General features: G+C 46.0%; 1 protein-coding gene across 1 annotated transcript in view; it reads right to left on the bottom strand.

Annotated features, from left to right (window-relative positions):
* The window catches only part of LOC135907844 (synaptogenesis protein syg-2-like), a 572,210-nt gene that overhangs the window by 94,047 nt on the left and 464,263 nt on the right, over positions 1-13,900 (bottom strand). The window contains exon 5 of the mRNA XM_070536562.1: positions 11,720-12,031. Coding sequence (XP_070392663.1) covers positions 11,720-12,031 — 312 coding nt within the window. The remainder of the gene's footprint in view (positions 1-11,719; positions 12,032-13,900) is intronic.

Genomic DNA, 13,900 nt, shown 5'->3' with positions numbered 1-13,900 from the left:
AAATGCAAATATCAAGTTGGAGCCCCATAACCTAAAACTATTCTAATATGTTTTTATTTCAATCTCCTGAAGTCAAATTTGCGTAACCGTTGACGAAAGCATCGGGCGGTTGCCCGCAGGCTTGTATGAACAGACCAATGAAACGCTCTATTCGTTTATAGGAGTTCGCTTTTGTTTGCTTTAAAAACGAATAACCTTGCCTGCACTGAGCGGCTTGTCTTACCTAATGCGCTGACAAGAGGCGAGCAGCAAGCTCAAGTGGAGAGGGATTCGATTAAGCCGAGGCACTGCCCTGAAAATCGATAACCGGTTGAAGAGGGTGGTGCCAGCGTCTGCGATTGGTCAGCTTTCCCTTACTTATCTTGCGGTGGCTAGTCGAAAATCGCGGCCGCATGTAACGGAAGCTTAAGAATGACGCTAAAACGGATCATCAGCAAAGACGGGTTGGCAGAACGAGGTCGTAAACGTGCCAAAAGTCCTCGAAAACGTTACACGGCCACGCGAAAAGTTTTATTATACTCAAATAAACCCATGCTCTCCGGCAGGTGCGAGTAGCCAGTGCCTGTGCGATTGGTGGCAGCCATCTTTTATTCCTTTAGGAACGGGGCAGCCTCCGGCTATTCAGAAGAAAATTCAGTTTTGTTCGGCATATTAATGCATCTTTAACGCGTACATATCACTTTGACGCGGTGAGTTTTTGCAGGTTTTGCGACCTCGCGTGACAGGCAGGTGAAGTGGGTGCAGCTAGAAAACTCTTGACCAATAGCCGAGGGATAATGGTGAAAAGGCGTCGAATCAGAAACAACTATTTTTCTTTTGTTCGGTGAAATCACGCATAATCAGTGTATACATATCATATCAGATGGGGAGCTATCACCGTTTTCGTGACGTCGCGTGACAGACACAACGGGGGTGTTCCAAAAAAGTTTTTGATCAATCGCGGAAGGCTGACTGCAGAATTGGAATAGAAAAGTTTGGGAATAGTTTTACGTAATGGCGCCCTAGCTTTACCATATAGCGCCCTTGGTTAAGTAAACTGGTAACTTTTATGTTATAGGTTATTTGCAGCTAAAGGTAAACTTAAACGTTACCGTGCTAAAAGTGTATGTTCTCATATAAGCTAACAAACCACGGGGCAATTGTAATCTGGCGAGCTATAACGTAAAGCTGTTCCAAACTTTTTCTGTTCCAATTCTGCACTCAGCCCTCCACGATTGGTCAAAAAATGCTCGAGCCACCACCACTTTACTTGTCTGTCACGCAAGATCATAAAAACCACGATAGCTCCCCATCTGATATGACGTTAACACACAGATTACGCATGACTAGAAATAACAAAAGAAAAATGGCTATTTATGATTCGACATCTTTTCGCCATTAGCCCTCGGCTATTGGTCAAAAGATTTTGGGCGACAGCCATTTCACCTGCCTGTCACGCGACTTCACCAAACTGCGACAACTCAACACGTCAAAGTGACATACACACGTTGAAGATGTATTAATATGCCGAACACAACTGTATTTTCATCTGAATAGCTGCAGTCTGCCCCCATATAAAAGGAATAAAAGATTGCTGCCGCAGATGGCTCAGGCACTGGCTACTCACAGCTTCCAGAGAGCATGCGTTTATTTGCGTACAATAAAGTTTTTTGCCTGGCCGTGTAACGTTTTCGAGCACTTTCAGCATGTTTACGACCTCGTTCTGCCAACCATTGTTTGCGGAGGATCCGTTCTAGCGGCATTCTTGACCTTCCGCTGCATGCTGTCGTGATTTTCGACCAGCCACTGCAACTAAGGGAAAGCGGACCAATCACAGACACCGGCACCAGCGTCTTCATCCGGTTATCAATTTTCAGCGCACTGGCTCGGCCACATAGAATCCCTCTCCACTAGTGCGGGCTCCTTGCCTCTTCTCGGACAATAAGACAAGCAGGTCAGTGTAGGCAATGTTATTCGTTTTTAAAGAAAACAAAAGAGACCTCCTATAAATGAAGAGAGCGTTTGGTTCATCTGTTCAGATAACCCTGTGAGTCACCGCCCGATGCTTGTGTCGGCAGTTACGCAAGTTTGACGTCAGGAGACTGGAATAAAAACATATTGGAATAGTTTTACGTTATAGGGCCCCTGCTGGGTGCACGAACGCGAGGGAAGGTTATGCGACATTTATCAAGCAAGCCCTTTTTTTAAGAACACTATCCCATTCAGGGCACAACAGATGGCCTGTACATTGCTTTATGCTATGGGTGCTGCAACAGGCGTTGTAAAAAGCAGTGCGTGCTGTTAGATGTGGTGGATAGCAAGTTTATAGGAATAGGAAATGGCCGATGCACTTATCGCTGCAGCCAAGGTAATTGTATATCATGGTTTTCATGGTTCTTGCTAAATACTACCGGCTACAGCCTTGGAAAAAGGTTGCCCGCCGGTTCTATAGCGCTTTTCTCGACATTCGTAATTATTAACCAAACGGGAAGTGGCATTCAGGTAGCAGGGCTGCATTTCGACCAGTCAATGCGCACGCGCGCCTATAGGATGTTGTTGGGACGAAACACGCTGGAGTTGAACCCTTTATTAAAGAACTCTGTTCAGAACATATGTTTATATATACCAAATACGTCCTAGATGGGTGCTTGCACTGACTTGTTGAAACATTTGTGTATAGATTTAAGCTCAGCGCAACGCTTTCGCCATATTGTCGCAGCGCTTACCATGACATTCGAACCGACATTATAGCATACAACAATGTAGTCAAGCTTTCCATTTTCGTTTCTATCTTTTTCATTTTTCATTTCTTTTTGGCAAGCAAGACTTTTTTCCGTTGGGTATAGGCACCACTACGTGCGAGGCGCCACTCGCTCAGTCAGTGTGCTGTGCACGGCCTGTATGATGGCGGAACCTACATGCGATCAACCCCGAAACAAACGGAATTGCGCAGGAAGATTGTGCAAGTATACGTGTTATTTAAAACAATTTGTAGCAAAATGCTGTGGTCAATTCAGGCATTAAATAACAAACGACCGTTATCATTTTTGCAGGAGCGTGTGTTTCGACAGCAATGTTGCTTAGGCGACTGATGTCACCATGCCAAATGTCACATACTCTCGTCCTGAGTGTGCGTGACGTAAATAAATAAAGATAAAGCTCAACGATTTGACTGCAGGTGAAATGAAAACGCAGCATGGCGGTCGACATCTGGTTTCCATTCTGAGTAAGTTCATCGAATGTGTTGCTTTATTTTTACTCCCGTGGCCCTCTAAAAACAAACACGTCAGCTTCACAATCTTCCGCCCTTCTTCAGCGTGCCGCTTGCAACAGCATAATCAGCGATGGTAACGCTCAGCAGTTCTCGCTCGAATTTTGCTGCCGTTAAGGAAATGCAGGCCGGCATTTCCCTGCATGGTGCCACAACGCGCTCCGGAAAAACTCGTTTTCGCCGCTTACGCGCTCCATTGGGCTTGACAGCCACACGAACGAGTTCATTTGCGGCCCTTTTTCTTTGGAGCACAGCGCCGCTGCTCCGCTCGCAATAACGTGGACAAGGCTCGGGATCGAGTTTGAATTTCGTGCGGCAACGGGAAGCTGATGTGTGGGGAAACATGGCTGTCATTTGAGAGCCCATTTCTCAGCCGGCCCTGGAACTTCCAAATGCAAGGCCCGCATTTTCAAATTCAGTTATGTAATTTCGCCCAGTTCGAATAACAGTGGTTTCTTTTTTTTCGTGCGAAGAAAGCTGTAGATAAACATCCTAATCACAAAGTTTTTCTCCGACAATTAAAAATTAAATTTTGGGGTTTTACGTGCCAAAACCACTTTCTGATTATGAGGCACGCCGTAGTGGACGACTCCGGAAATTTCGACCACCTGGGGTTCTTTAACGTGCACCTAAATCTAAGTACACGGGTGTTTTCGCATTTCGCCCCCATCGAAATGCGACCGCCGCGGCCGGGATTCGATCCCGCGACCTCGTGCTCAGCAGCCTAACACCATAGCCACTGATCAACTACGGCGGGTAACCTCCGACAATTATCAATACCAGTTGTATAAGCGCTAAACAGGCGCCCTTAGCGAACTCGAAGGGAATGGGCATTAAGAATATTTGAATTGAGAGACAGAGTATAAAAATGTCCCCGAATTTTAGGATACTCTCTAATGCGATATTTGAGCGCAGCTGTTCAGGTGCTTAAAATCCCACCGGTTGCGTCGCTCATTCTTCAGAAAGCGCGACAACGGATATACATGACTCGCGCGGAGCGCATTCTCTAACGGCAGTGGCGCAGGCGAAGTCGCACAATAGGTCCGAAGCCCACACCAGCACTTTGTTTCCACATATGATATCAGTTGACGCGCTACAACACCTTAGCAATGACGTCATCAGCGACTTGGGGATGACGCACACACGCTGCTATATATATGCGGCGCCATTTCGTAGCGGGTTGCCGCTACGGAGCATGTCTCGTTCGATATACTCCGCTTTCTCCTCAACCATTCGCCATACTCTCCTCCTCCAATTTCCTCGTCAAGCTTCCGCGGTGCCATACTCCTCTGCTTTTCTCCTCGCGCTCTTTTAGCTATGGCCGCCTTTCGACCTCCGCTGCGCTCCGCTCGTTCGTTCTAACGTTTACGCTGAGGCCGACGCACTACGCAGAAATGGGCGCCGGAGAGCTGCGCTCTAAAATTATATTGCACCTGCGTAAGGAGTATCGATCAATCGTCAGCTGAGCTCCGTTAACAACCAGGATTGCACAAATACTTCGTTGGATTACGAGAATGGTTTGAGTAGTCTAAAGGTCAACACATAACAGATTGTAAATTCTCAAATAATGGCGTAAAAATAGATTACAACAAAGAAAGCATGTGGCACCACTGAAGCACAAAGCAATATTAGTACACGACCTGCTTTAAATCTAGAGAATACACTAAGCAAGTACTTTGATTTCGGGACAAGAGAACACGTGTGACCTCGGTACTTCGTCATCTGCGAAATCACACGAAGTTAAGCAGCCAGAATCATATTTTTAACCTCTCATGGGATGCGAGCGGCCGGTTATGATGCCAAAATACACCCCACGAAAGAAAAGAAAAGGATGTTTACCAGCTCCCAACAGTAACAACATACCGTTTAGAGGTGGTAGGTTCTTATAGAGAGTTCATCGCAGGATTTTATGTCGCAAAGACGGTCATGTAATCAATAATAAATTAACGAAAAAATAAATAACAACAGACAAACACACACACGCATGCACCAAATTGTAAAGGTTAGTTATAGTTAGGGCTAGTAACAGTTAGCAAATGACGAACGCTAGCAAGTGCATACACTAGAACATGGCTCATATGTATTTTATGTCATACTGATATTTAAAGTACTACACCTAAAACAGCATGATCTTCTTTGAAGCAAATTACGAGGGAAAAAATCTTGCATCGTTACTTTAAGCCATGCTAAAATATGCAAGAAATTCGTCTTTCTACAACATCTTTCAGCAGTAATTTCCTAGGTGACCTTATAGTTTTTTGCGCTTATTCATGTCCCAGTCTCTCCCACGCAGCAGTGGGCCGAATCAAATGCCGTAACGAAGCACTTGTGTATTCTCGATTTAACCTTGTTTTACAGCGAAGCTGTTGAGAGCTACTTTTCCCAATATCGTCTCGGCGTGTAATAAAATATCCTGAAGATAGTGCGATGCCGGGCCGACCCAGGGCGTAGGTGACCCAGCCGTTAAGCACTCCCCACAAGTGGGCCGGTCCAGAAGATAGTACAATACTGGGCCAACTCGCGGCGGAGGGGAAGCAGGCGTTAAGCACTCCCCATAAACTCTAAAAAATCCCATGCTTAATCTCACGCTAAACTGCGAGTTTAAGCAGCAAGTGCATGTAAATGAGGCACGGATGACATTTCAAGCACCAGGTGACAAAAAATATGCGTGACATTCCTTCGTGTAAGCGTGAGGACAAGAGAGCGTGCCATGGTTCAGTTTTGCGCGAGTGTGAGCAAACCGCGCACTCATGAGAAACGCGAATCACACGCTTAACATCCCGCGGAGCGCTGGTATGGGAGCTATCCATCACGCATATAAAAATGCGAATAGGGGATCCGCGATATATCACGTGATCTGCGCCGACCATGTGCAAACAACGTTCTGCGCTTTCTCACTGCCCTGCGGGAATACGAAACTTGAAGGAGACCGTGGTGCTTTGAAGGCTACGCTCGGCCGTTTTTGGTGTCGATTTCCCGGCGGACTGCCACGATCGAAGTTCGTTCATTGCAGCACAGAGCCTCCGGTCTAATTGTCAGAGTTGGTGTGCATCGCCATGTTCACTTCTACGGACATTCATGGTGTACAACGCAGTTAGTTAATGCATACATTGTGCACTGTGCCGAGTTTATGAGAGTTTACAAGAGAGAAAATTATGCAGATCCAATGCACTGTGGGGATCGATGTAAGCGAAGCTTTTTGTGCTGGATGATTTGAATGACGATAATTAGCGGTGATGCTGACGGCTAAAACTTAATTTCTTCAATGTTTAGGTTAACACGAGAGTGATGAGTTGATGTTAAACGTTACTTTGCGTGCACCACTGCTGTTTGCATGCGTAGTACACAGAACACACAGGGTGAGGTGTTTGCTTGAGGCGCTATTGTGTGCCATATTTTATACCTTATGAGAGGGTTGAGCGTTGTCATTTCCTTACATAGGACATCTCATTGTGGCAGAAGTATAAAACTTGAATTGGATTATGGGTCTGCAGTTCCAAAACGCCGCTTGGATTATGAGGCAAGCCGGTGGCGGACTTCGGATTAATTTTTACACCGTGATGTTCTTTAACGTGTCCCAAATCTAAGTGCACGTGCGTTTTTTATTTCACGCCCGTCGAAATGCGGCTGCCGTGATTGGCATCAAATCCACGACCTCTAGCAATGCCATAGCCGTAAAGCTAATGCGGTGGGCACATAAGTATTGATTTGACGGGCGACCGCCTTCGTAGTGTCTCCTGGAGTCTGCGGTGCGCTTTAAATAATGCGGCTCTGCTTCTGCACGCCTTGCGTAAGTTGCCCGCTTGACCGATTTGCCTGGCGTTTATTTTTCAGAAATAGCAGCAACGTACTGTACCGTACCTTGAACTTAAGCTTATCCTGTCTCCCAGCAAGCGCTGTCGTATAGTAGTGGGGTTTCCTTGCCTTCTCACGTCACCTCCCCGCTCTCTTATATGAGAACTGCCTATTCTCTTCCTTCTCCTTGTTCTCCTCTCTACAGTTCTACCTGCATCTCCTCTGGCCTCGCGCGTTAGTAGAAAGGGAAGCACTGCAGTTTCAGCAATGCTTCTGAGGGGACTCACAGCTGTCAAGCGGCTAATGTGGCGACGGCCAGGGAGCTCTAGAGGGCATTGTGCACATGCGACGTGGTGCGGTGAAAACGAGTTTCTTCCTTCGCCTTTTCTCTCTTACTCGCGCTGTCCTCTATATACACGCTCTGAACCAGCCCCCGACGCAGTGTACGCGACACAAACCCACAGCAGCAGCAGCAGCAGTCGGAAATTCGAAGGAAGAGGCAAAGAAAGCTTCGCTTTAATACACCGCGGGCTGATGGTTCCAGAGCAGCACTTCTGTATGAATAAGGGATATGTTGCCGTCGTTCACCTCATTCATGGATGATTGAAATATATAGGTAAGAACATTAGCTATGATTGGCTTTTATTAAATGGCGGCTAACTGCCTATTTCTTAAATTATTTCTAGTATGTGCTTGTATGATGTGTTGTGCAAAACTTGCCGTAATTGTGCATTTATTGTAAAGCGAGAATCGTTTACGCGAGCAGTAGCCTTGATCTAAATAGGGAGTAGTCAGCCTCATGCTTTTTTAATAAGTTTGAACACCGGACTGTTGAATTACTCTAAATTGTTCAGTTTATTGTGCTCAAGTACAAAATTCCCCGAATTTATATTGTTTTCATGTTATATTAGTTATTTAGGTTATGTTAGTTCACCATTCTTTCGGTGCCCACTGCCACCTCGCCTCGGGCAAGGGTGGTGAGCGCAGAGTGGCCACTCTGCATTTTGCACCATGCATAATTGCACCTTTCATAATTAATAACTGTGTTGGTGGCGCATCAGTGTAGTATGTCGTGTACGCCGGGTATTTGTCACGTATGCCGCTCACACTACACCGCTGCCTCTAAAGTGAAAATTCATAATTTTGCCAACTTATTGTCGACTGACAGTAACCTGCATCTAAGATGCGCCTCATGCGAGGTTGCAACCACATGTGTTACTTTATTTGCAACCTAAACTGTACTCTGAATCAGGATATCAGTCTAGTGTAGCTCCGCATATTTTACATTTTGGGCTTTAAAGAGAGGCAGTGTGACTATCTTCAATGAACATGAATATACTCTGCCCGTTGCAGCTCTTGATTTGCAGCTGCAAACCCATTTATGCCCGCAGTGAGAGATCACATTTGATAAGTTCACGTAGAATGTTATTCCTATCAAAATTTCTCTGTCTATCGGATTGGGAATTAGGCGTGACTACATTTTTCCAGCTAATTTTTGACTAGGTTTCATCGAATGCGTTGCCAGTTGTGCTCGAATTTTCAACTTTATTTTTATGGAGATCATGATGGAATAAAATCAATTGGAGCTATGTGCCTCACTTAAATGCGGTTTGCACATCGTTTAATTGTTTTTCAGGTTACATTTGAAAGCGAACTAAGGTTTGAAAGTATGATTGATGAAAATGAGCAAAAATTGAAAAAGTTCCTTGTGATCATATCAAAAGTACTGAAGTTTTCTGAGCCTTCACACGTCACTTTAAAAGCGTGCTTGTGACCCAGGCTTGCAATGCATGCCCTCATTACTGCGGTGAGTTGACCCTATTTTCCATATCGCCTACGTCTAAAAACTTAAAAATTGCAAAATGTCAAGAGCACTAAGTAGGAGAAATTTCAGAAGTAGTGCGAGCAGTGTTGAAGCAGTGAAAAAGCAAGGGGTCTTCATTACCACATTTTGCTTAAAAGAAAATGTTTTGTCTACTAAGGTATTGTACTTTGGGTATTAGGAGATATATTTCTTTCTTTTTTTCAGATAGCTCGAATTACATTACAACACCTTGCATTGTCTGGGGGGAATCAAGGCTCCTCATCTGCGGCTGTGAGCAGGAAAGCATTGAGATCAATGATGACACGTACAGCCCTAGAATAGGCACTATAGTGATGTGCCCATACCTTTATTCTATGTAATATATAACATGTCTGGCAGTATATGACCAGTTTTTGCTGAAACAACTATAAAGCCAAGAACAAGCAAAGAAATATCATGGGCGCAAACAAGATTAAAGGATTTGTTCACTGCGTTGCTCATATAAATCAAGCTCATAAAAAGGCTTACGATTTCTCAGCGATCTGAAAATGCTTTAACTATTTAAGTTTTGTTCTTAAAGATCAGCGTTTCATTGTATCACATTTGCTAGGAAACGATATTATGAATAAAAGATTTAACCCAGGAAGAAATTTGTGTGTAATATTTTATTCACTGCCTTGAAAATTTACCTTTCTTAAAGAATGCGGCCAATTGAAAAATAATTTTATTAGGTATTTTGGGCCAACAATTGGAGAAAGGGTGCAATAGAATGATGATTTTAATGCGGGAAAAATGCAAGACAGTGGCATAGTGGCATTTTATTGTCACTGTCTTGACGTCCCTATCCTGCACAATAAGACTTCCTATCTTGGAACGCGGGCGCGAAAAAGCACGGTTGAGAGGGCATTCGTCCTTTTATGCAAGGAGATACCGAGCGGCTTGTTTACGTTTTACATTCCTTGGCGTCGTTGAATGTGCCAGGGCTTAGCAAAGCCCCTTCTTAGTGGATTAGCTTCAGTGTCACCGGCGGGAGCGTCTTGCGCAATCTCTGCAGCATACTTAGCTTCTACTTCCCCGGCATGCTGCCCCTGTCATAGCGTCTTGGTTGGTCACAGTCTGCACCATCGAAGCAGAAGTTAAAGAGGAGGTCTGCGGAGAGCTTGGTGAGCAAATCTCGCCTCAGAAAAGCGGCCCAAGTGCCCAAATCGACAAGGGCCGGTGCGTCTTCGTAGCTTGAAAGCATACAGAGAAGAGGCGAGGAGGGATGGGCTTTGCACCTCACCCCATCCCCGTTGACCCCTTGGGCAGCCTCTCTAAGTGTGGAGATTCGTCACACCATAATAACGGTGGGAACACGGATCCTTATCACGCCTTCTAGCATGAAGAGGGGGCTGCTGATCACTCCTAGCAGGAGTGATCGATAAGCGTGGAGAAATATCACGCTTAGATTAAGCGTGTAAAAAACTGGAAACGCACGCTTAGATAAGCATTGATCTTTTTAGAGTGTACGTGGACTGATTCCTAAGATAGCGCAATACCGGGCCGACCCGCGGCGGAGGTGTATTTCGCCATTAAGGGGCCCACATACACAGCTTCGCTGGTCATGCTTGTTCACAGAGTGGAAGAACACTGCATTTTTTTTGCACCGTTTCCTTCACGTTTCAACTCCATGCTTTCGGCAACATTCAACGGTCACTGTGTGGTTGCAGGTCATTTCATCTTCTATGTTTTTATTCGGGCTTCAGCTTAACATTCCGTATTTTTGTTCGCGACTAACTTACTTTTGTTCCATATGAAACTACGCGCACTGCACTGGTGCGTGGTGCGGCCTTGGGTTTCCATAGCACATGCCGTTTGCCGATGCTCTGACTTCGCAGCCAGAGTTTGCGTGCAAGCACCCAAGCGCCAATGCAGATCAATAAAAAACAAGTTTGTTGAACAGAGCGACAAAGGACGAAGGAAAGAGGCACAGTACAGAGCGCTGATCTGCGCCTCTTCGTCCTGTGTGGGCTGTTCAAGATATCTGCTGTGTATTAAGATGTACCAACCAGGCCAAATGAACACACGACTTACGAATGCAGAAAACCTTTAGCTTCGAAAGCGGTTGAAATTTATTTGTCTATCTTTAAGTTTAGTTTAAATAGATTTATTACATTTTTTACTCTTGCCATAAAACATGATTGGAACTCTCGATGCGGTGCCGCCAGCCTTGAACGTTGCGGCCCAGTCATTGGCAGGTCACCGGCAGGTCACCGGCAGGTTCGGACCATGATTCTCACTACTTACCGGCTATTAAAATTCAGCGCTAAATAAGTTGTCGAAGAAACATAGAAAAAGAAACTTAATCCTATATAGGTAATCAATCGTAGAGAGTTTTGAAGCCTGCCTTAGCTGCAAAGAGGTCCACAATATAGCCCCATGCTCAAAGAGGTGCTCGCCAGTTTAGGCGGCGTTTGCAGAGCGCTACATAATACATTCAAGAAAGTATTCGTGGTTGCCTGCTTATATACTGCCATAATTAAGTTACTTGAAGTATTTAAAGTCTGTTTTCAGTGAGTGGCGGAGAGTTCGAAGTATGTCATCACAGTAATTAGCTTACTAAAATGATAGTTTTCTTGGGAAAAAAGAATTCAAAGAACATAAGAAAATCACTTTGTACCGTGGGCAAACAAAACTCAATTATGGCTAACGGTCCGTACTCATGAAAGGTCAGTAAGAACTTATGCCGGCTGATGATGATAGTAAAAGAAACCCCGGTCAACGACAGACCACGGAACCAAGCGTGACAAGTTGATCGCTGTCAAGACGCAGTCAGAATTGTCCATAAAACACCAACCTTACTGGTAGTCATGCTATTGATAATCACTTACAGTGTACGTCCAGTGTCCACGAGTCCTCAATAGCGTCATCCGGCATCTCTGGGTTGGCTGCGCGACAGCGTAGTGGTCTGCCGTTATGGCTGGGTGACGGCGTGAACCTCACTACGCTGACGCTGACTTCGTTGGCTGCCGCCTCGGGTCGACCACCATCTTGCAAGGCGCTCGATGTTAGGGGCACGCCGTCGAGGTCCCATGTCAGGTTGGCCGCCGGTCTCGACCCCACTGCTTCGCACTCGACTTCGGCCGGGTAGTTAGCGGACAAAGGACCATGGGCGCCCCTAATTGTGACGCTGTGTGGTTTGACTGAAAAACGAAGAGAGAAAGAAGAACACGAAGTTAGTATCTGGCTCTCAATCTGCTATGGAGAATCGAATATAATGCTATTTTCACCGCGACGACCATTTGCTTTGTTATGAAATTAATAGATAATATTGACCTGCGCATCATATTCCGGTCGACAGATGCCTTTTACAGCGGACCTGAATCTCTGTTAGAATAACAGGTAAGTAATATGCAGGCAGCACTGATGCAGTAGCGCATACTTTAAATGAAGTGACACCTGTGTATTTTTTTGCTACCTACAGTGCTCAGTATTTGAAACACTATACTCCGACCGCTTGGTGGCCGGTACTTTTTACGCCACCGATGAGCACTGGGTGATCGCTGGGGGCGCAAAGTGCAGTCGCAGTGAATCACAAAAGCTCGCCCGCTTTCAAGTGGTACAAAGATGCATAAACTCAGTATTCCCAATGCGCGCCGCTGCCACAAGAGAGGACCAGCAGTCACATGCTCCGCGTGTCGCATTTCAATCGCTGAACAGTGTATACTTACAAAAAGCTTGCTGCATGGGACGGTAATAATACACTTAGTGGACTCGGTCACGTCAACGAAAAAAATCGGCGCAAGATTTTTCCATAACAGCACATGCGACCAATCGTCAAGAATAACATATTATTAGCCAAGGCAGCCAGCCAACAGCAACCAGCACTTACAAATGAAAAGCTTTGTGAATTCGCATGCAGGGATTCGATGTAGAGCGAACAAAAAAAATACGGAAGGAAACGCTAGGGAACTGCTCCGGGTTCCGGTGCCCCGCCATGGTTACAGCCGCATATGACGGACACGAGGAGCATCGAATTCACCGAAAACGCAACCAAGGGCACAAACAAGCATCGAAGTTTCTTCAACGTGGCGCTTTTGTGGAAAGCTGATGAAATGTTATGAAAGGTTAGCAGAAGTGACTCGAAATGCTCGCTTTTACAGCGAAGGTGTATATCCCTAGCCGATTCGTCTGTCCGTCGGTCTGTCGCCTGTGCGCCAAAAGCTCCTCCGGCGCAACCCCATGCGCGGGTGCGAAAAAAAAAGAAAAAGAGAGTCGCGCAATTGGCTGCGCCAACAGGGACGTCGTTGCTCTCAGTCACAGCCCAGCGCGAGCGCAGCAGTTTTTCTCCGGCTCTGAAATGGGTACGGCACGCGCCATAGGTACTGCTGAGGAGAAGGCAGCTTTCGATAAGAAACACCGCGAGCATAACCGAGAACCAGCTCGTCTACGCAGTGCCGATGCTTCAGCCCGGACACAAGAACAGGCTCGTGCAGCCAAGCGCAAGAAGCCACTGCGTATCGATGATCCGGCAGCCTACCGAGCCGTCGTTTAATGAACCGTCGGGATTAACCCAATGTGGAACACCGGGCCCGCACCTTCCAGCTTCGCTGATTAACCACCTCTACAGAGTGCTTAGGTGGTGATTTTTTTCCCGCAGCTATGTCGCGAATGGCATCACAGTGCATGGTTGCAGGGAATAGTTGTGGGAGGGGCCTCGATAACATGTGACGAACGGTGTCGTGCTGTGTGCGTGTGTCTTATATAATTATGTTTCGAGACCGAACATTAGGCATTAAGTGTTTTTTCGAGGGTGAAAGAGCCCCGCAAATACACGCAAAATTCCCTCGTGATCGCGAGCTGTCATTGTTCTCGGTGGCATGAACGTCCGTAAAATCATCCCGATGGGAAAAGAGGCTGTTACAGGCGTCATATATGACATTGATTCGGCCATCTCAGGCGAGGATTTACCACTTTTGATAAAGCCTGCCAATCATGGGACCCACATACTACAGGTGGCCCGTCTCGGAGCTTCCAGATGCGTGAAAATTGTCTTTAAAGGTGACTGCCTT

The sequence above is a fragment of the Dermacentor albipictus genome, chromosome 1, assembly GCF_038994185.2.
Source record: "Dermacentor albipictus isolate Rhodes 1998 colony chromosome 1, USDA_Dalb.pri_finalv2, whole genome shotgun sequence".
In the NCBI taxonomy this organism is placed as follows: Eukaryota; Metazoa; Arthropoda; class Arachnida; order Ixodida; family Ixodidae; genus Dermacentor; species Dermacentor albipictus.
This window is presented reverse-complemented; position numbering and strand designations above follow the sequence as displayed.